Genomic DNA, 23,257 nt, shown 5'->3' with positions numbered 1-23,257 from the left:
ATGAATTTCAATTTCTGTGGAAAACACAGAATCAATTGGCTCTTTTCCACAGGAATAAACTGAGCATTTTCACTGTATATTTTCCTTTTCTGCACAATTAGTATACAAGATTATTAGATGATGGTTGTACAAACTGGAAAAGACATAAAAACTACATATTTTGGAAATGCATCTTTGACACCTCAGCAAAAATCTGGCAGTCAGGACAAAAGTTCAGCCATGCCTGAACCCATGCGAAAGAACAGCTGGACAACTGAACACAACCCTCAGCAGCTGGGTCCTCATGCTCTCAGCCCCAAATCTGCTCCAGAACACAGACCCGAGTGATCAGATACATTGAAAGAAAAAACAAATAAATTCAAGCTCCACAAATTTTTAACAGGCCAAGAGAATTCTTATGCCAGCAGTGCACATTTTCATTACTTCTGATCACAAGTCAAATTCCTTGCCTCAATGCTGTGGCGCTGACAACCATCAGAAGCCATCTTTCAACTTGACAGTAACTTGCATCAAAAGATGTGAATGCTGGCTAAATTTTTCCCCTCACAAAGATGCCCCATTTCAGGATAAGAATCCTTTTCCCCAGATGTAATCAACAGATACTTAATAGAGAGCTCAGTGTCCTGTGCAGATGGCCACAAAGGGTGTGGAGAAGGTTTGAGCCCTCTCCTCCTGCCACTCTGGTCTTGTCCTCCCTCACTAGTACTGCATGTTCCCCTCTGTCTATTGGGAAGGAGTACAAGAGTGGAGCTGAGAGTATCTCCACCTTCTCAACTCACTGGCAAGCCAATAGCAACAATTCAACATTAACATCTCTCCCAAATACAGGGCTTTTCTAAGCCAGTTCTAAGCTTTTCTAAGGCATTTCTGGAGCCTAAAAATCTCCTGGTGCCTCAACTCCTGCCCTAACGTGTGAAACAAGGAGGCAAGGGCAGATGTGTTACACCTAGTGTACAGTCATGGTGTGTCCGATGCATAATAACTCAAGGAATGAGACCAGAAAGGAGAAGAGCACAAGACCAGCAGAACTCCCTATGAAGGTATCAACTGACTCCTTGCTGGTAGCCATTTCAGGGTCATGAGCTGACAGCAATTAAAAGGACTTACACACTGGGCTGGTTTCAAACTCAAATCTTCGACTGAAGCCACCGTAGCCAGCAGCTGTCCGGGCACGGATCTGGAAGACGTACGCTGAGCCTGGTTTCAAGCCATCTGCCGTAATCGTGGTCTCTTTGGATTTGATGATGGTGTAGCTTGTTTCCTGATCCTTTTCCCAACCCCAACAAAAAACACGAGTTCAAACACACAAATACTGGCTCTAATGGAACAGACTCTTAACAACTCCCACAGCAGTGTTACAGAGAATTAATGAAATACACACTTTTAAGGATCTCTTCCCCTTGAAATAACCCTCTGAAGGCCCTTCCAACAGTACAAAAGGAGAGATCTGTTTTTCCCTTGCCCTGCCGCTTTTATAGCCAATGACTCCAGGCAGTGTGCAAGGTACTTTCCACCCATAAATAACAACACACAGGACCAGAACTGGCACTGTAGTGGGGGCAGTTTTCTGTCACACCGGATGTGCACGTCTTAAAAGGCAGTGCAGCTGGCATAGAGATGCCTGGGGCAAATGAGAGGTTCAGACTACAAACAAAAATCAGTCCCAAGGCACTGGAAAGCAGAAAATAGTTCCTTTACCTTAAAGAGGGATTTTGATTTATAGCAAAAACTAGCGCTCAGTAATGTAATTAAGCCTAAAAGAGAATCATATATTATACATTGTACAACTTTATGCTGGCATTTCTAGAGCCACGAATTAGATCTTGGCCAGGAACAGCCAACTAAAACTACAGGAAGATAACTAATTTTGCAGTGTTCTTCTGAAGAAATGAACTTGAAGAAAATTCGCTTGAAATAAATCTTAATTTAAATCAGTTTCTAATGTGAAAGAGTTTCAGTTCTTTGATTAAAATTTCACTCAAATGCTTAGTAATTACTCTTAGAATTATTTACCGTAACACATAATCTTGACAAGAGCTCATAAATTAAGGACTACAAACTAGGAAACTGCTTTTTATTCACCATACCCTCTCAAATCTAAATTATTATGAAGTAAACAGCAGTCTGGGGCAATTTTCCACCAAGATTTCTGCACCTCTATTAGGATCTGAACTCACTGTTCTTTTTCTTTCCCACTTAATGGGCAACTTTCCACAGAGAATAACACATCTGTCTGAGGCCCTGGGAATCTCCAAATGTAGGATCACCTATTTTCTCACTGAAGCCTATAGCTAAGCAGGACTGTATTGGAGGTATTTGTATCTACTTGTCCTTTTTTTCTTGTTAAGGAATGAATTCTCTTAAAGGAATGTGATTTGATGAATCTCAGTTTTCTGAAACATTTAATATCGATCATTCTTATCCACTGGAAATGAACACTGTGAATTCACTGTTATGAAGGGCTCAAACCCAAGAGAATATAAATGACAGTGACAACAAACAAGAAGGATTAAGGATGACATCTCAAATATAACTGAATGAATAGTTAAAAAGCACTAAGTGAATATTAGTTCACATATTTGCTTGCATGTCAGCCCAATTAGATTTTCAATACACTGCTGGCTCTGCAAACATTTAAACACTTGAGCTTTCCTACAGAAGACACTAAGCTTAGCTACCAGCCTGAAACAAATAAATCAAGACAGCATAGACTCAGTCTGACTGTAGCAACCTTCCCATGAATGACTTGCACTTTAAGAACTATTTACTGAAGCTACTTGTGAATAAATTTTTGATCACAAATACAAGATTCTAAAACCCTATCTTTTGTTTGGAAAGAAACTAAATAGAACAAACATACTTTTCCAGCCTTATTTGCTCATCATTAAAGTTTAGAGTCTAATCTTCCCAGGCCACTCCAAGGTAAGGAGACAGTACACCACAACATTCATTCAAAGTCAATAAAAAAAATCTGAAATTCACTAGTTCCAGTAAAACCATATCCTGATTCTTTGTACTTTGTTGGAATCCCACCACTATGCTATGGCAGTACTTCCAGTACCCCAATAAATGACATCCAATTGATTTCTTTTAAATATCACATAGAATAATTCAGCTGGAAGGAACCATCGAAGATTAGGGAGTCCAACTTCTTGACCACTTCAGAGCTAACCAAAAGTTCAAGCATGTTATTGAATGCATTATCCAAATGCCTCTTGAACACTGACAGGCACGGAGCGCATCGTCCACTTCACCAGGAAGTCTCTTCAGTGTTTGATCACCTTCATGGTAAAGAAGTTTTTCCTAATGCCCAATCTGAACATCTCCTGGTGCAGTTCTGTGCCATTCCCACACATCCTAATGAACACATCAGGCACACAGAACTTGCACACTTCCTCTAACTTTTGCTCTGGGATCTGGTTTCACTCCTCCTCAGCTGCATAATGCAGATCACCTCTCCTTAGAGCTCCCCAAGGGACTTACAACAGGTCCTCAGAAAACAATGGGCTGGTTAGCACCTTCTTGCCCAAAATTTGGACTGCTGGCAAATCCAGCTGGTTTTCCACCACTGCAGGTTTCTGGGCAGAAAGCCGGGGGCTCAACCCTATTTAAGCCACTCATACCCTGTCCAAGCTCTCTCAATTAGAAAAGAAAAAAACAAACATTTTATCCTGATGAAGAAAATTTTTTTAATCTCTTTCCCAGGTTTGCTTGGACTGTGGGACTGAATCTCTCCCAGAAAGAAAGAAGAGGATGAGGAGGAAGGTGGTCCAGTGCTGTTGAGTGCTGAGTGTCCTTACCTATGCAATAAAACTAATTAAAGATCTTCTATAAAATAGAAATTTGACAAAAAAAAAAAAAAAAAACCACAAAAAAACCACGGGAACTGCGACTCAGTTTCATTATTTTCTTCCATTTTTAAGAGAGAAAGCCTGGTTACATTTCCAGCTAAAGCTACAAATTGCTTTTCAGATGAACCCCTCAAATCTGATTTTTGGAAATCTTAGTTGAGCTGCATAGTTCACAAAACATTACTTTCAAAAAATGCATTTAATAGAATCATAGAATCCTTAGGGTTGCAAGAGACCTTTGAAGGCCAACTAGTCCAACTCCCCTGCAATGAGCAGGGACACCACAGCTAGAGCAGGCTGCCCAGGGCAGCCTCACCTTGAAAGTCTGCAGGGACAGGGCATCAGCCACATCACCAGGCAACCTGTCTCAGTGCCTCACCACCCTCACTGGAGAAGATTTTTTACTTATATCTAACCTAAATCTACCTCCTTTCAGTTTGAAAACATTTCCCCTTATTCTATCACCACAGACCCTGCTGAAGAGTCTGTCCCCTTGTTTCCTGTAGCTCCCCTCTAGATACCGAAAGACCTCTATCAGGTCATCTCGGAGCCTTCATCTATTGGCATTTTGTTTTAAACTTCACTAATTTTTCAATAAGAAAAGATGTCACCATTTGAAACAGGGGCAGAGATGGTCAACCTTTGTAGGAAAAGTGTTTCTCGTTACACAGAGATTTAGAGTTGGGAAAAAGAAAAAAAAAAAAGGCAAGCTTTTAAAAGCCATGATGCCCTTCTTCACATCAGAACAGACACTGCCTCATTTTAACCCTCCCTTCCTTCCTTATACCCTGGATACAAAACCAAGTGAGGAATTGAAATACCAAGTGCAAGGGATAGCCTGGTATTTCTGAGAGGATATAGAAGCTTGATCCCCAAACCCTCCTATTTTTAACAACTGAACAGGTTCTACCTTAGTGTGATAAGGCTGAGGAGGAATCTGACACAGATTTAATGTATTTGTTCAAGAGAAGCGGCACACTAATGGAAAACAACACCCTCATTTCAAATCTTCCTAATCATTTACTGCAAAATCAATGTGACATTGATTTATGCATAAAACTGCTCCATTCCTTTCCATGACTCAGATAATTACAACCAGAAGAAGAGGACAGGAAAGAGAAGGTACTTGGGATGCTCGGCAATCAGTCCGTCACACCTTTTCAAAATATTTGATTTCGTATTCCAGGATGATGCCGTTGGGTCGATCTGGCTCCTGCCAGGAAAGGGAGATGCTATTTTTAGTTATCTTCCCTTTTTTCACACTACTGACTGGAGAAGGTGCTGCAAGACAGGAGAAAAAACAGAACAGACAAAAGCATGGTTAGTAAGATGGTCTGCCCCTTCTGAACTCAAACTCATCAGCATGTCATCCTTAGCTACTTCAAATCAGTGGGGCCTGTTTTCACTTTGGTGGTATTTGGCCATTTTTAACAGCTGGGAATCGTGCTGCCTGCTGCCTCAATTAGAGCAATAATGATTTACCCCAGGTTAGGACTAAGTCCACATGAAGAGCTCATAATGAATGCTGAGCAACCAACTTGTGCCACTGCTGGCATTTCTGGAAAAGGTTGGATTCCACTACGTGTTGATTTAGATAAACCAACATGACAAAATGCAAGGAGAAATGAGATTCAAGAGAATGAGCTTGCTCTGGGCAAATCAAATCAGCATGATCCCAAAAAAGCAGTGGACTCGCACAGATTTTCAGCAGCTGAGGATCTGACCAGGATTGCCCACTTGAGCAAAATAAAAACAGGAACTGATATTAGTGGCTTATACCTCCACCTTGTCTTTTCAAGCATTTGTAAATTCATCAACCCCACATCTTGTCTATTCAAGCACTTTTCCAATGTGTCATGGGCTTAAATTACCACAACAGAATTGCATATTGATTACATGTTGCCATCCTTCAGCTGCTTTGCAGGCACGCATTTCAGCACACACACAACACTTTCAGTTATGCAGGCTCCTTAACTTTGCCTTGTGCGCTCACTGAAGCCAAGGCACCTTCCAGCACCTGTTTCTGGAAGCGCTGAACAGGACAGCAGGCCTTTCTGATCTTTAGAATTCAATTGCTCTCCAATAACAAATATTACCGAGGTGTTGCAGCTTGCGTAGTGATGCTAATTCCTTGCAAATGGCAACCATAAGTATTTAAATAGTGATCACCGAGCTGCAATCCCTGCTCACAGTTCAGGGTTCACAGTGTGCTTGGGGAAGCCGAAGAATGCAAACAGCTATACAGCTCTGCTTATTATTGTAAGATGCAGCCCTGGAAGGTTATCTGTTCTTTGCAGCACACATGTGCATGGGAAACAAACTTGCTTCTTTGTTTTCAGTCTGAAACTGCAGAGACTTTTCATGTTGTGCCATTTGGGATTTATTATTATTATTTTTTTAAAATCATCCCTGCCAGCCACGTAGGTGAAGTTTGTTGTGGGAAATGTAACCACAAAACCCCAATTACTTCATGCCAGAGATGAGGAAAATAAAGTCAAGTGAAAAAAAAAAAAAAAAAGGGTTGGGAAAAATTCAGGGAGGAAGAAAGAGCAGCTTCCCCAGAGGAAGATCAGCCCATCTCTGGCCAAGAGTCTTTGAATCACCCTTTGGACAGGCCAGATCTCAGCAAGGATTGCACAGGGACTGCAGGGACCGATGGCAAAGTCCCCTGGGGAAATACTGGGAACTGAGTGCAGAGATAAGCAGCAAAGAACACATTAAATCTCCTAAAAGTTATTTGGAAATTACTTCTCCTGAAGACTGGACTGACTGATTTTCATAATAATAATAATAATTTAAAAAAAAAAAAAAAAAAAAAAAAAAGCCCCAAACCAATTAAGTAAAATAAAGACAACAAATGAATTAAGTTTGCCAAGTCTGATCTTCAGCCAAAAAGAGTAGGGGAACAGCTCCAGGCAATTATCCCTGGAAACCCTGACGGTTAGCAGTGAGCTTTCTTGTTTTAAGCAAGTTCCTGCATCTCAGCCTCTTTTCAATCCCAGTTTTTCTCACTCCTGTTTACTAATCTCTCACTCACTTGGCTCTCAGAGGATCCTGAGAGGTGTTGGTCATTTCCATATTGTTTTCTGCTGGAGAGCTGGCATCAGCTGCACAGACACGCTAGTTCCTTAGCTGTGCACACACCACTGTGCTGACAACTGCTCCACTGAGCAAGTAAAAACCACCTTGATTTGAATGATGATCGTGTTATTTAGATAAGCACCACATGGTGCTTTCATCCACGAAAGTCACCTTACCCTCTAGCTAACGTCCTCCACAATTTCTTGTACTATGTGAAAGCTAAAATCAACCTAGACTTAATCCACTAATCTGATATAGGACCTTCCAAAAATTAGTCCAGGTGTCTAAACGAATGCTGTGCAAAAACAGCTGAGTTGTGCATCTGTATACTGTCAGATATGTTAGCCCTGAGAAGACACAGCAAGCAATGAGCTTATTAAACAGGATGATTTCCTTCATGCAAAGGAAGCAACATGGTTTTCACACACATCAAAAGTGGGTGGGTGATACCAAGTAACAGGCAATTCTACATTCGACTTCAACAGAGAGCTTGAGTCACTTGGATGCTGTGGGTGATGGAGGCACAAGAGGACTTGGGAAAACGGGCTTGCATCCCTCCAGGTCTGTTCTCCAATGCCCTGAATATCTACAACACCTACCCACAGGCTTCCATAGCTGGTGGTAGACTCCATACTCCCCTAAAACACAGCTTCCACTTTAAAATGCAGTCTGCTTTGCCATAGGCCTTTGCTTTGCTAGTTAGCAGCTCCATGGACTTAAATCTCTCGCTACATAAGTCTCAAATGTTCAGCTGTGGCTATGCAGAATATTCTACCAGGAAAAGAAGGGAAGATATTGAAATGAGTAACTGAATTCTCAAAGTGAATTAGAAAAGGAGTAACTGTATCCTTTTTGAATCTCCTTCAAAAAAAGTGTTAAAGTGTAACTGTGAGATAAAGGCCAATTAAGTAAATTCAATAAATCCCAGAGGTGCATGGATGATATGGCAACTACTCTGCATCCTCAACACAGAGTGAACGTAGGAAGGAAGGTATAAGTATTTTAGAGTTTTCTTTGTCAAACAAAAAGAAATGCAATCTGGGTGAGCAGACAAAGCCTGCAATCATTCCATCTTAAAAGCCTGCAACTGGATACTGTGCTATATGATCTCAGGAAAATAAAGGGATTACTCGAAACTTGCTTTTTAAAGGTCACTGCTTCTGCAAGGGCAGCTTCCTTTTAATAGAAAGAAGGCAAGCCACGGAGTAGTTCCATTTGAGTATAACATATAAAAAAGAAACCACGCTGACGTAAGAGTCAGGATATATAAAGCTGTAATCTCTTATGTCTTTATGCAAACAGACAGAAGCCTTGTTCAAAACTCTGCCTTGACACTACAAAGAGTGGATGTACATAGCAATTGTTTACATGTTGCATTACAAATAATCTGCACATTTCCACTAATTTCAAAGCAAAACACTCAAAATCAAAGAGGGATATTGCATCATTTATGCTTATGTTCACCATTCCTGAGAACAGCCATGCGTGTGATGAAAGCAAACAGAAGATGTAACTAGGTGTGAAATTGGGAATGTACATTTTGCTTTCCAGAGACCAGGATTAATCAGGAAGCAAATAAAATCACAGAATTGATTTGACATTTTTTTAAAATTCCTTTTCTAACATTTCTTAAGGAGAATAATAAATGCAAGTCTCTGCAGAAGATGCACCAGTAGTCACATTGGAATAACTACAGGAGATGATTTCAAGAGGAATAGACCCTTTAGGACATTCTTCCTCCACAACCTTTGATAATGACATTAGCACTGAATTAGCTATCTATGCACCAAACTCAGTATTTACAAAATAGTGTTCTGTGTCCTACTAACATCTAATATACAACAATGCTTATGGGAATAAAATGTTAATTATATTTTGAGGGAAACTAATGTTATCAGGTGAATGACCACTGCAGCAAGATAAAACAAATAATCCAGTTTCTACATCTCATGGTCTATCTAATGCTCTCTCCAGCCCAATTATTTTGTCTTGGTATTTTTCACTCTGGCAGAAACAACAGCTAATGGCTCCCCATCTCACCCTTACCTCCACAGAGAGCACGCTTTTCCATTAACTCGTGGGTAAAACCAAGCAAAACCCACTAGCTCACAGCACCCTCACTATGCTATGGATTTTTCACGTCTGTTTTACATGCACTTGCAGTTTCCTTTAACCTGATTATACTTCCTTACATGCAAACATTTGGGATCTAACACTTCAGACTTCTCAATAAGCCCTGGTGTTTCTACCGCTGATGCCACATTTCTTCCGCAGTCTGCAAGAAGATTTAAAAGTCAAATTTATACTTGTGATTAAATCAATACCTTCATCTGTCATCACAGAAACAAATATTTATGCTACCATTAATGAACGTGTAAGGCTGGTTCCAATTGAAGAAAATGAAAGCTGTATGCAGCAGAAAAGCAACCACAAGACAAATAATTCAGGTTCCCCTTCAAAAGCCTGGTTTACTGCAATTTTTCACTCAGTTTATAATTAGTGACATTATTTAATTTTTTCTCAGGCCTTTGGTGACTTTGGAGATTGGAGCAACATCTGCATTATTCAATGAACTACACTACAGGCATGTGAAATTGCAGAAGGCTTCAAGATATGCACACTTGTAAAAACACAAATACTCTTTTGGAAAGAAGTGGGAAAAGGAGGACTTCAGTGTACCGTCTCTTTGCATTTCTGTATAGAAACAATCTGCTTTTGGAAAAGCTGAAAACTCAACAGCTCCCCAGGGGAACTTTTACTGTGGATATTAGACTTGGGTCAGAACTTGGCATTTAAGTCATAACTTCCCTTTTATGTTGAAACTTTTAATATCCAACCTGAACTGCAATTTTCCATGTGAGGAAAAACAGTAACAACACTCACTTGGCTACTTAGACAAACAGGACAGATCCCAATTTGCAATTGCTTTTAAGTACTTTTGCAAACAGAGTAAAGAAAATGAAAGGTCTTTGTATCATTGAACGTCAGTTCAATCCTACCAGACATTTTACATGGGATTTCACAGGCCCTACATGCAAGAGCTGCTTTTTTGCCATAGGTTCAATCCAAACACCATGCAAAATGCAAAGTCAGTTCTGAAACACAATTCAAATATGGAAATTTTCCTCCTGAACGATTTTTCAAGGTATCGCTTGACTAAATAGGGAATTCATGCAACATCTTTTCACACTTCAAATATCAAAACAAGAACACAACCTTCAGATTTCCTTCACAACCTTCAAATTTCCTTGGCAACAAACATATAGTGTTTATTCACATTTTCTGCCTCCCAAGAACACCACCTGAGGTAAATGCCAGCTTTCTGAACAATTCAGTCTCTGTTACTCAAATCCATTCTGAACACCAAAACCTGAGATGCCTTGATGTGTGCCATAAAATCACAGAGGTCACGCTGTGTCACGTGGAGAAGTGAACCCTATTCAAGCCCTGGATGGCCATGGGAAAAGGCAGGGCCCCGTTTTTGTAATGTGATTCCACAGTAACCTGCAACCAGATTTACCTTACGCAAAAAGGGGCAATTTTTTGGGTGGAAATCAACCAAGCTCCCAAAAGATTAAATGCATCTCCTTGGGGTTGACAGTAAGACATGATTCAAAGCCTGAGCTGGTCATGGAGCAGAGGTGCTGCCAGACCTCTATGCCTCCCAGTTAGATGCAGTGTTGGCTTTGTGCAATGTGATAGCCAAATTGCTGCTCAGTTCTCTTTTTGGAGATCATGTTGTCTCTTTGACAAAGCTTTTCTCAGATGATTTCTCTCTATGCTTCTAGTCCTTGTACCTAAGATATTACAAAAGTACCTATGTTACAGGCAAAGAGAACAGGATGAATACCATAGTTTTGTAGGCACTACTAACCTGATGCCTGTAATTATCAGCAGCCCCACTACAGAGAAGTGTCCATAGTTAGAAGATACAGAACAGAAAAACATTCTCCAGTTCATGATCACATTAGAGAGATAACAGAAGTAATCTGCCTGCAATTTGCATTAGCACAGGGATAAAGATTAATCTCTTGCTTCTGATCTGTGTAACACCTACTAGATACAGCCAGTTGAGACTGAGACTGCAATGAGCCAGAGTTATCTAAGCTTTTTAGATTTCTTTGTGCCCAAATATCCTATTTCTTGTTTTAATTCCCTGCACCAAAACAACTTGTGCATGCATATGCAAGTTCTTAACAGAGTAAGCAAAATAGACTAGAATAAAACAGAAATATATATATATAGTATAGAATCATAGAATAATCTAGTTTGGTAAAGGCTTTCAAGATCATCAAGCCCAACCATCAGTTGATCAGCAACCTGATCTAGTGGGTGGCAACTCTACACACAGCAGGGGTTTGGAACTAGACAGTCTTTAAGGTCTCTTCCATCCCTAGCCATTCTGTAATTCTACAATCAACTTACCTACCCATAAAGAACTAGTTGTTTCTTGCTATAAATCTGTGTAAGAATACTCAAGCCATAACATTTAGTCAGGCAAGTAAACTGCATTAAAAGAACAGACAGCAAGAAAGCAGCAGTACTGCATGTACAAAACCACTACTCCAATACTCACTGTATTCACTGGGGTAATAAAAATATATCCATAAAATATGTATTGCTATTAAAATTAATTACTGATTATTGGTGCTTAGATTGCAAAGACAGTAAAACACACAGCTTTAAAACATTTGCATGCAGCTTTCTCCTATTAATCAAAATATGGCACTAAACATAAAAAAGCAGCGCTCAACAGGTACCCCTTAAAGGACAGTGGCTGCAGTCAATGCAAGCTTTGCTGTTCACATCACTGTAACAGGCTGTTCAGCTTTCCTTATTGTCAGAGGGAGCAGAGCAGATTCAGGGCAGAGCTCACAGCTCAGCTACTTTTTCCATGCTAACATTTTACTACACGGATTGGCATGAAAGGAGCACTCAGGGACCTGTTCCGGGCTCACGGCTCAGTGGTAATGGGCACGGCACCCATGCAGAACAAAACAGCTTTCCCGCTCTAGCATCCTTCGTTAAGTTTACACTCGGAGACAACACACACATCCAAGGGCTCCTGTGATTTCAGAACTGAAGACAAAACAGTGCCTGAAGGGCCTATCTTCAACAGAGCAGGCTCACCCCTACCAAGCCCTTTGAGCAATATGGAGGGCAGTCTGGCTTCTCCCTTACAGAGCCCAAAGATGCTCCTTACCCAGGGCACACACCAACCCTCTTTGCTGCCTGCATGCATTTTTCCAAAATCATCACCTTTGCATAGAAAAAAAGAAGCAAATAATTTCTAAAGCATTTATCTTAAAGAAACTAAGCCATGGCACAGCTATGACACACTGTGATTGTGACAGGATTACTAGCACTGCCTAAGACATCACAGGATCTGGACTCTAAATTACAGATCTCTTGGGGTCAGACTTATGTACACACCAGTCAGAATTTTTAATGGAATCTATCATATATCACTGCCACCTCCAAACACTAAATTACCTTGGGTAAGACTGTTAAGAAAGCACAAGAGTTCAAAAAATGAATTGGATTCTTGCCCTTTGCCATCTGTTTACTGAGCAGAATACACATGCTTTCAGTCCCTTACTATCACAGATGCAAGACATTCTCTTACACAAAAAGTGAAAACTGTAAAACAAGACACTGATTTACAAACTTTGTTTAAGTTAAAAATGTACAAGCTTTCTTGCTGCATTAGCAGTACATCTCCAGACAGCACAAGCTAAGGAGCACTGTCACCATGGAAATGCACATTGCTGGAGTATTCAGGAGTTAGAACTTTGCTGGCACTTTACTCATAATGGGAAATTCTCCATTCTGTTGTTATTTTCAGTTCCTTTGTCACTTCCAAGATGACATATCATAGACAGTTTTAGAACACTGAATACACTGACCTCAAGGGAGGGAAAGTATTAACTCAGGCTTGTTCGCTCAGCAAGTACTTATCAAGAATGTCAGCTTATGAGAATCTTAAGGACTGAATGGCTATGCAATGAAGGCTACAAAGAGGATGATGTTCTACAACTGTTCAAGTTGGTTTGTTGGGCTTCTTTTTTTCCCCTGAAGCCTGAATGGTTGCAAACATCCACATTTTGCAGGGGCTCCAAAGCCAAAGTCAGGCCAGAATTTACCATTTGGAGAACTTATTTCCAACTGCTAGGCTCAGGACTGATGCTGGTCTAAGTACAAATGAATATATGACAAGTCCTGCAAAGACAGTTCCAAATAGATTGTAACTTGCTTCTTTTCCTGTGCCAAGCCTACAGCGATGATCATTTCTGGCTCATGACAAGAACTGGCCTGGGTACCCCGTAAGGCCAGTAGAGCTCCTTGTGCCTGGTATGATGATGTGGAGTGACTGCCCACAGAAAGGTTGAACTGAAACCATGCTGAAACACTGATGTTGGATTGGAGTATCCCATGGGGAACCTCTACCCATAGGGCAGAGATCCACAGGGAATTGCAACATCTCTATTTTTACCTTTTTTTTTTTTTCTTTTTTCTTTTTTTCCCTAGAGCCTCTGAAAATCAAGATGTTAAGACCACTCAAAGCTGAAGAACAGTTTATGGTTAAGACCAACATCAGATTCCCTATTCTGTCACAGAATAGCTGTAATTTCCCTATATTCCATTAGTGGTTTACTTGTGAAGCCTAAGAATAAATACTATTGATTCACAACACTTATTATAAATTCACTCCCAGCAAGGTGATAAGGATTTTAGCTCTGATCCATCAAAGTGTTTTGGGAAAACACTTAACTTTAAGCACATGAGTACTAACACTTCTGTCAGCACTTTGCTGGATCATAGCCCATCTCCCATCATTAGTAACCTAATGTCTTATTTGCATTTAAGGAAAAGCTTCCTTTTAAAAATCATGGGTCATTAAAAACAAAACAAAACCATAGCTACTGAATAAAATGCACAAAATGTACATGTTCCTGCTTGCTACCATCACTCACCTTCTTAATTCCCAGATTGGCTCCTTTTTTCATACAAGTCTTGCTGCATCCTTCTCCCTGCTGCTATGAAACTCTAAACCCGGTAAATTCAAAGGCAAGGACCATTTTTAAACTCCGTGGGAAATTTCCTTCTCTGCCAAGCCTGCCACTCTGTATGATACACCAATCAGTCTTGCTGATGAATTCTAATATTAAAGCCAAATTACTGAGCACTCCAACGGAATCGGGGGCAGCCAAATAAATTCCTTGTGTTTCCACTTGAAGAACAGCTACTGATGAGGTGCAGCAGGTCAGAGGCAAGAATAGAGTAAGTCCTTAACTCCCGTGGTAACACAGCTTTGGATTTCCTGCAGTACTCTTTCTCTGCTATCACCATCCTTCTTCTATTGTCTTGTATGTAAATGTAAAAAAAGCATAAGCTCCACATCTTCAATAGGACCTTCAGCTGGCCACCGCTTTGCATAACCATGAACCCGACATTTTCCATAAACAAGTTCCATAAAGAATAGAAGGCTTGAAATTAATAGGTTATGTAAGAACAAAAAACTAGAATTATTAAATAAAAGCACCAACGTGACTGAAGAGCTGAAGTCAGAAGGTTTATATACCTCTGATGTACAAATTCACAACCATCCCACCCTTGTCTAGCAGGTCTCTGTGTCCAGCCTTGGCTTCGGACTGATGGTGGCTTTCTGGGTCAGGACAAGAGCTGCCCAGTCTATCACCCTTTTTAAAGGAAATGGCAGACAGAGAACAAAATCTGACAGATCTCATTCTTCCTGCCAACCTTGACACGCTGCCCATGTCTGGCACTTCAGCATGACCAGGGGTACCTGTTTACCCTAAAATCTCATGTTCCTAGCACTGAAATAAAGCTAACTAGCAAATTCTGTGTGTATCATAATGCGCTACAGGTGCTGGGGAAATAATCCTTGGTACTACCAATGGAAATTTTGGTGCCTCCAACTTCCCAAGAGCTAAATTCTGCAGTGTCTGCAAGAAAATGAAAGGAATGAAACCCACCCCAGGTCTTTCTACTTAGGAGCAGCGTTCTGCATGGTGTGTCCAGTCTTCAACCCCACCACATAAGCAGCCATAGCTATGGCATGAATCCCAGTGAGAGTTCTGCAAGAGCTACCTAGCTAGGTTCTTGCTACCCAAGTGCAGGCATTTCCTCACATGCATTTGTGTAAAATGCTCAAATGCAATTAATGTGAAGGACCTGATTGAAACAGCTGCTTGAGAACAGTGGGCACAAAATGGTGGATTTTGCAATGCTGCTTTTGAATGAAGGAACAATACCACCAGTTTGAACCTATGGCTTCCCAAGAGGAAAGAACTGATTTATCAGACTCTTAGGGAGAAACGGAAAGTGCTCAATGAATTTGGCAGCTCCCTCCTGTGCCACTTTCTGAATGCTCCATGTCAGGAAAAGCATGCTTCAATTTGAGGGAATCCAAGGGGGTACTGGAGGAAAGCACAAGAAGAAAAAGCATGAGCTATGATTAGAGATAAAGAAGCAAAGCTGCTGAGTCCAAAAGAAAAAGGATTGAAAGAGAACATTAGTCTCGAAGTAAGTAAAAAGCAGCTCTCTCTAGAGCAAGACAGCACAGAATTAAATTTAAGAAAAGTTTCAAAGTACAAAAATAATGAAGAACCAGGAAAAAAAATAAATACCACTCCATGAACCTGTGGCATCATCCTTTGGAGGTTTTAAAGTAGATTAGATGAACATATCCTGAGATCCTTCCAGAAAAACGGCTAGGCATCATAAGGTGAGTGACAAAAATAGCATGGATGTTGAAAGGCAAAAATTTGGGAAGCATGCATTTCATGCAATTTATCAGCCTGCACATTTGTGCCAGGACATGTAAGGGAAAACTCTGAATTGCTGCAAGTGGCTAGTCATGCAAAAGGATGGCACAATGATAAAGCATCAGACCAGAGGAGATAACACCCTGCTTTTTGGCACTGCCAGAGACTTGCAGAATGACCATATGTAAGTCATTTCATCTTTTGCTGCTGTTACCTGTGCAATGAAGATAACGATAATTCCTTTATCTATTTTGACTTGAGGGGCAGGAACTAACTATTCAGATGCTGCCAGCACTGTCTTTGCTTTGTCCTGCAGGCTCTGCTCTAAGGCAAACAAAGAAAAGAAGGAATACCTGCAAGCATTACTCCTGGCAGCCAGCTTCTTCTATTTAAATCACAAGCAACTTGGCGACACCATGCTGAGCTCAAACGTAGAACAAAAGCCCTACACGAGTGACAAAAAGTAAAATTACAGAGCAGTTTGTGCTAAAGGCTTAATTTTCTTAATTTAATAACTCTCCAACTTCTGTCTCCAAGCAGAAGCATTAGTTGTGTGCTTAAAGCTGAGCTCCGTGTACATTGCTTTGCTGAGGTGAAACCGCAGAGATCACAATCAGGCAACACAAAGCTCAGGATGAACATCGGTTGTGAATGGGATAGGTGCAGCTGTGTATGAAAGCAGGGCTCTTGAGTGTCCCACTCTGCAGAGATATTAGCTTCCTGCATGTTACAAACACAAGCTTTCTTCTGACAAAACACGGCAGGCTTTTTCAGTCCAGTTGGTTTCTGAAGGCATTGAAAAGGATTTAAAGACAAACTCAAGAATACTCCAGAAACAGCTCAAAATCAAAACGCTGTTGATGTAAAAATCCAGTTGCTGACTGCACAGGGAATCTCTGCTTGGATTTTTCCCACTTTTGCTGACAGATTATGTCCTAAATACCTGTACTCAGCCACGTCACCAGAGACTCTGCAGTTCAGAGCAGTGCTCCAGGAACAGGAAAACTGTCCAAGCACCTGACTATAAGATTCTCATGATGAAGCTAATCAGTCCCAACAGATTTCAAATGCTTTAAATTGTAGCTGTGCGTGCTATAAATAAATGGACATATCTTTAACTTTCCTCCAGTGTCAGCAAAACTGTGGTCCACAAACAGGTTTCCACCTGCAACACACTTAATGCGATCTATATTAGTTGGCTTGAACTGGTGTCCTCCTGCTGCAGTATTTTTCTCTGCTTTGCTGGATGTAGCAGATCAAATATTAAACAAGATATCTGCACATGGAATAGCACAGCAAGGATTTTATGCCTGCTTTGGCTTGTATTTCAGATAGTGCTGCTCTCAAAAGCATTAGGGAAAAAATATGCCATAAATTCACATTCTAGATCTGCTCACCTCCCAGCTATGAAATGCCAAGTACTGGCTTACTACTTGCAGATATGGCTAGATTGAAGCTTGCAGGAACCATGCAACCTAATGCTCCAAAGTAATCATTTGTGAAGCTGCACTCCCAAACATATCTTGAGGCTCTGATGACCTCTTCTAATCCAGAACTGCCACAAACTCATTATGAAAAGATGAAGGAGAGTCAAGTCTCCCTGCATCCTGATTCACAGAATATCCCAAGTTGGAAGGGACCCACAAGATTCACTTGTCAAGTTCATCCTCATGGGACCAGAGCTCAAGATACTCGGACTGAAGAGCCAGAAACTGAGCCCTACTGGTTTGACTGCTATTCTATTCCACAGGACACTGCCTATCAGGATGACTTTCTCTCCTTAAATATGCCCTTTATAAATGCGAGGTAACAGTTAATGGCATTAAAAATGTGAATGACGAATGCTATGAATCCAGCAGGATGATTAAATAACGAAGTGTAGATACTGGGATACATTCAATTCTTTGCCTTCTGATACGATAATTGATTAACACTAAGCTACAGCAGAAACAAAACAGAGATTACCTTCTCTCACAATTCAGCTTCTATTCTCCTTATTTACTCCGCCTTTTATATAGAGAAAACAATCATTAACTAGTCCTATCTGTTCTTAATTCAGCAGTATTGAAAACTGGATCCTAACAATGCAGGTAATTGATCCCATTTTTACAAGATTGCCTTCCAAGAAGTAGCAAGGGTAAAGCATTCAAGTTACTGAAGTCTCTTCAGGGAATGCAAGAATAAAAAAGACTTGGGTTAAAATCAGGATTCAATTACAGTGAAATATTCAAATGTTGCTAAACTTCCCCTTAAAACTGAGAAGTATCCTTACCTTAAGAGAGCTAAAGATAGTTAAGCAGGCTTACCAAAGAGTAATATTTAAAACAGTTCAGTTAAAACAGTATAGGTAAACTGATCTGGACCAGAACTTGTTTTATGTTCATTCATAATGAATTAGCAAGCTTATAGGCAGCAGGTGAAGGAAGATAATCAATTTTAAACCAACATCTCTAAATATTAAGGCCAGAAGAAATAATTTAGCTCTTCCACAAAACATCACTGAGTTTTCATCTTCCTTTCAATCAATAACAATTCATCCCTGGGATATATTATCAGACATCACCACACTGTAAGTATTGCCCATCTAGCTGTATGTTGTTAATTACAAAAAAAAAAAAAAAAAAAAAAAAAGATTTACCCAATAGCGGAGTCTGCTTAGGCTCCATGGACTACCCTCTCATGGGCTTTCTTCTACTAGTGACTAATTTATTAAAGAAAACTAGAAATGTATTTTTTTTCAGTGTTATCATTCATTTAAAATGCTACGTTGCCAGAAAAAAAAAAAATCCCATCCAGTCATACAGCTGCTGAACAACTGTTTGCAAGGCCGTGTATTACCTCATATGGCACGCAATCATTTTATTTATTGTACACCAACCAAAATTACTCAAGCCGTTAATGGCTGTCAAACTGCTTGTGTACTGCTCTGATAAGAGCTTCATATTGCTTACCTCTTTCTCCTGCTAAATGAAAGGCACTCTGACTGCATAGGCACATCTTACCTTGTATCTCAAGAAAGATATTGCTATTGCCTTTTCATGGTTTCCAATGGCCACTTAAGGATTGCATCTGCTGTGTAAATATGGACTGGAAGTTCCTACCTGCATCATTTGGGTGCTGCTTTCATTTAGAAGCTTCTAGAGATATCTACTGTCTTATTTTGTTTATTTGGAGTATAGCCTTTAAAGCCTGGATGTGACATTTAAAAGGGCCATTAAATGCCCATATCCTCTCTTGATCATAAATCTTGTCTAACACAGCAGTATATTATTATCTCAGTGATCTAATTCTTAAGATCATCTCCTTACTGGCAAGAGCCAGGATGGTCACTATGATAAGCTCTTGGAACCCAAAAATATTTCACTCACTGACCCAATAATAAAGCTGATCCTCTCCACTTCATCTTTTCTTCAGTAAGATCATATACTATGTCTACATACTAAACGACTTGGTAAAAAGATTCTCAGAAAATTGTGGCAAAGGTCAGCAAGACATTACATTATTAAAAGAATGAATATCAAAATTACTATACTTCCATGCACTGAAGATCTTGTGTTCTCAGTATCCTGGAAGAAGGAAAACCAAAAAAAGACTTTTAGAGTTGAAATTCCAAGGATGACCTCAAACAGAAATGCAAGCTGTGGCTGCACACACGTTCAGAAGAATAAATAAAAAGGCTCAAGTCTACCCAAGTCATCAAGTCAAACCTTACTTTCCCCTACATAAAAGGTTACTCTCAACAAGGTCTTCAGAAGTAGCTTCTGTGCAACTAAGACTTGAATTTGATCCACCAAGGAATGGGGAAACAGCATAAAATAGTCCACTAGACAGTGAACTAGCCAAAGTAATGAATGAATCGTGTCCCAGAAAACTGCCTGAACGTATGGTCAGCTGCAAATTAACACAGAAAAGTACAGTCATTCTATTTTGGAAGTAATCACTTGTATGATCTTGAACTGTTCAGCAGGCTTTGTCAGGAAGGACTCAGCTAACTCTGCATTCGTACACTGAGCACTAAAAAGTAGACAAGAAACACAGAGGGAAAAAGAAGAGGACACAGCGGAACTATTAAGTTCATGGCATAACCCTGACTCCAGTGGAATGCACTGCCATCAGACTCCGCTGGCTTTTGGTCTCTTCCTAGCCCTGCGGTGAGATTTTGGCAAATCCTTCGCTTTCTCTCTCTCCACCTGTAAAACTTGTGGGAAGGACATTCACATTCTTCACCGAGTATGGTGACGTTCACAGTGCATTCAGCCTCCCCTTTGGTGGTAGCTTCAGGCCCACGACCGAAAAAATCTCACCTCCAAGACTCTCATTGTCCATTCCTTCCCAAACACATTTAATTAAAAAGCCCACAGTGCTGCCTAACCGCTAATGACGATCTCCTTTGAAAAGCCTCCCTTTCTGGCAAGTTGTTTCTGTCTTATTCCTAGTCATGATTTCCAGCCTTATTTCCATAACAAGCTGCTTCTAACTACACATTGGTGGCCTGACAAGAAATCATGCTTACATCCTAACAACAATTTTTCTCACTGAATGAAGCACAGCCCTGTGCCTTGAATTATTTCCTAGGCATTTCTCTTCCAGGTTGTTCCCCAGAGCCCAAGCATCTCTCCTCTGATGCTGGCACTCAGAAATACCTGCAGACAGAGCTCACACTGAAATGAACCGATTCCCTCCTGTCCCTCACTTCTTTTTTTTTGTTGTGCATGTGTGTACAAAACACACAGTGGTGAACACTGCTGCCAGTAATGGGGAAGGCATTCCTGAAAGGCATAAATATCAGAGGTCTGCAACATGATTGTACCAGGATTATGGGAAGCATCTGTTGCCTTTCTGAGCTCTCTCCTATCACTTAACTGTACAACTGCTTGGATGACAAGAGTGTCTCTCTGGCAGGCTCTTAAGTGTTCTAAACTAGATTAATCTCTGAGCAGAATGCAGCAAAGCTATAGATGTTTCCTAATGGTTTGAAGTGCCAGCTCCCATGATGAATATACACCTCCTACATGCAATTATGCCTGTTTCTTAATAGCATTAAGATGGCTCCAAGATACTAATTACCAAATAAGAACTTTGCAATTATACTCCATCATACCTTACTCCTGACATAGTTTCTTTTAAATAAACAAGGATTATGGTTTGACAGCACCAAAGAAAAGGGAGTTTCTCCTTTGATCTGCTTAACTTTGAGTGTGATTGTGGAATTACAGAAGAACAAAAATTCCCATTCACTGGGAAGTAGTGACAGGGATTCATTGCAGCCATTTCACTACTCTTAAGAACAGTTGTTAGTTCTCTTATTAATCAGTGGGAGGACTGATGCTATCTGAAGTGAAAGCAATCTCACTAGCTGATTCCTACTGCTAGAGTTTCAGTGTTTGGCATAAACTGTTTGCAGTCTTACTTTTACTTAACAAGATTCAAGGTATTCCCCATATCTAACATGACATCATCAGACAAAATAAACCCCCTACCTACATTAGCTGTTGGCATGTTACTGGTAAACACCTCACACCAATAAATAAAAAGTACATAAAAGCTCACTTTCTAGGCACAAGAGAGGGCTATCACAAGACAGATATGTCAAAGCCATCGAAACTCAGAGGTATTACCTGTCCAGAAAACTAAACAGCAAAATCCGTAGCTACCTACAGTAGGAAGAGAATTAAGCCAGTGTTGAACAATTTTAGAGATCCTCTTTCAGTGCTCCCTCCTGACATTAAAATACATAATCAGACATTACAGTCACCTGAGTAAGAAGCCAACTGGGTGAGATTATAACCTGGGTTATCCCAAAGTGTGGGAATTTGCAGCATTAAGCACAATGTGAGAGGATGCACTAATGATAGCAATATTTTCACACTGTTCATGCAAGCACAGAGACAAATGTTGCGATCTGTCTCTGTCTGCCTTTCTGGAGTGCTGTTTTATGACACAGTTAATGATTTGGCAAAAAGTAATAGCCTTGTAGTGCAGCAATTGCAAATGATCTTTCCCTCGCTTCTTTGAAGATGAATAACGGAAGCCGGCGTTTGACCCCTTTATGAGCATTTTGCTTGTGGTGGGAGGAGGAAGGGAGGAGGAATAAACAACTAAAAATAGAAGTGTGTGAGTGATGCTGTGATGTACAGCTACCTTGTTTACCATTATCCTTAGCCAGAGATTTATCACCTTGTTCTTAAGCTGTACATCTTTTCTTTCCTATTTTTTTTCTTCCCTTCTAATTGGAACTCAGCCTGTGAAATGTAATTAAAGCTCTCATAAATACTGCCAGCAAGCGCACCTTTTTCTTCCAAGTAACTACCAACATCTTCTTGAAGACCTCATCAACCCCTCACAGAATATAGACTAATATATCTTTGCACACGCCGTGCAGGATTGGAAGCCAATCTTCCCACCTTCCACATAATTAAAGTCACCCACATTATGCTTTTCCTTTGCCACTCCCTCCCCTTCTCCAACACATGTATCACCGTGTCATCGGCTCCTTCCTTTCATCTGATTTATTCAGTTTCTAATCACTGAGCAAAATCCAGCGCTTTACAAAAAGCTGATGCGGTCCCAGGCAGAGCTTGGCACGAGGCTTCCTTTTTCTTACCTCCTCACATCTTATATTAAAAGAAGGTGCTTTTAACTCTCCTCTAAGGGGGATTATTTCCTGCAATCTAGAGAGTTTATTCATGCCTGCAGTGAAAAAATGCCCTCTTCTATTCAGGGTAAATGACTGAGACATTAACAATGAAATTCAATGGTACTTCAAAGACTCCTTTGGGCCCTAAAGGTTGTGAAGGGCTGCCTAGGGACTGAATGAAGCCCAGTTAACCGAACAGGTGGCTTCATTTGGTCTGAAAAATAGTCGGTTCTTCTCTTGGAAAGGAAAATACTCCCAACTGGGCTGCATTGCTGCCATAAAAACATCTGACTTGAGGCACCTCCGAGGTTTTCAAGCACCCATCCGGCAAACTGAAAAGGCAGCTGCTGTGTGTAGCCTGAGCACTGCAACAGGAGGCATAGCCCCAAATCTCTCCCTTGTCAGAGAAGGAGAAAGATGACAACTGTGCAACTGACCTTACAGAGCCGATGTTTTAGGAGTGACATTGTGCATCCCATCCTTATGAGTACAGCTCTACTCACATGAGGCAGAGCAGCTGTAGCAGCAAACATGAGCAGATGTGACAGCCCCACAGTTCAGATACTTGGATACTCTCCTGTTAAATCATTGGCTGAGCCCTTAGAGCACATGCCTGACCTCAAACGGAGGGCCGGAGAGAATAACTGCCTGAGCTCCCCTGGCTGCAGCATCCCAGTGCAGGACATCCCGACAGCCCTGCGTGAGATGCAGGAGGCAGCCTCATCTCCAGGCCCCCGCAGAGATTGTCCCACGAGCCAGGTTCAAAAGTTAAAAAAGGCAGAGAAAACAGGAGGAGCCGCTGATACCTCCTCTAAGCTTTCAAGAGGATAAACAAAGCGTCAGTGTCTTTAGCACTTCATTACTGCTACCACTTGATTTTATTAAGTGCTTTTTTTGGA

The 23,257-nt window shown here is 40.7% G+C and overlaps 1 protein-coding gene across 19 annotated transcripts in view; it reads right to left on the bottom strand.

The window, feature by feature from the left end:
* The window catches only part of EPHA5 (EPH receptor A5), a 197,253-nt gene that overhangs the window by 53,359 nt on the left and 120,637 nt on the right, over nucleotides 1-23,257 (bottom strand). For 18 of the 19 annotated variants that reach the window (XM_052683198.1, XM_052683204.1, XM_052683200.1 and 15 more), the window contains 2 exons: nucleotides 5,008-5,132; nucleotides 1,108-1,267 (listed from right to left, as the gene is read on the bottom strand). In XM_052683198.1, coding sequence (XP_052539158.1) covers nucleotides 1,108-1,267; nucleotides 5,008-5,132 — 285 coding nt within the window. Of the gene's footprint in view, nucleotides 1-1,107; nucleotides 1,268-5,007; nucleotides 5,133-16,074; nucleotides 16,167-23,257 lie in introns of those variants that run through there. The other variant, XR_008206851.1, reaches the window with a different exon arrangement.

Source organism: Tympanuchus pallidicinctus, unplaced genomic scaffold (genome assembly GCF_026119805.1).
Source record: "Tympanuchus pallidicinctus isolate F22 unplaced genomic scaffold, pur_lepc_1.0 scaffold2, whole genome shotgun sequence".
NCBI classification, from domain to species: domain Eukaryota; kingdom Metazoa; phylum Chordata; class Aves; order Galliformes; family Phasianidae; genus Tympanuchus; species Tympanuchus pallidicinctus.
Note: the sequence above shows the minus strand (reverse complement) of the source record. Positions and strands in the feature narration are given on the sequence as shown.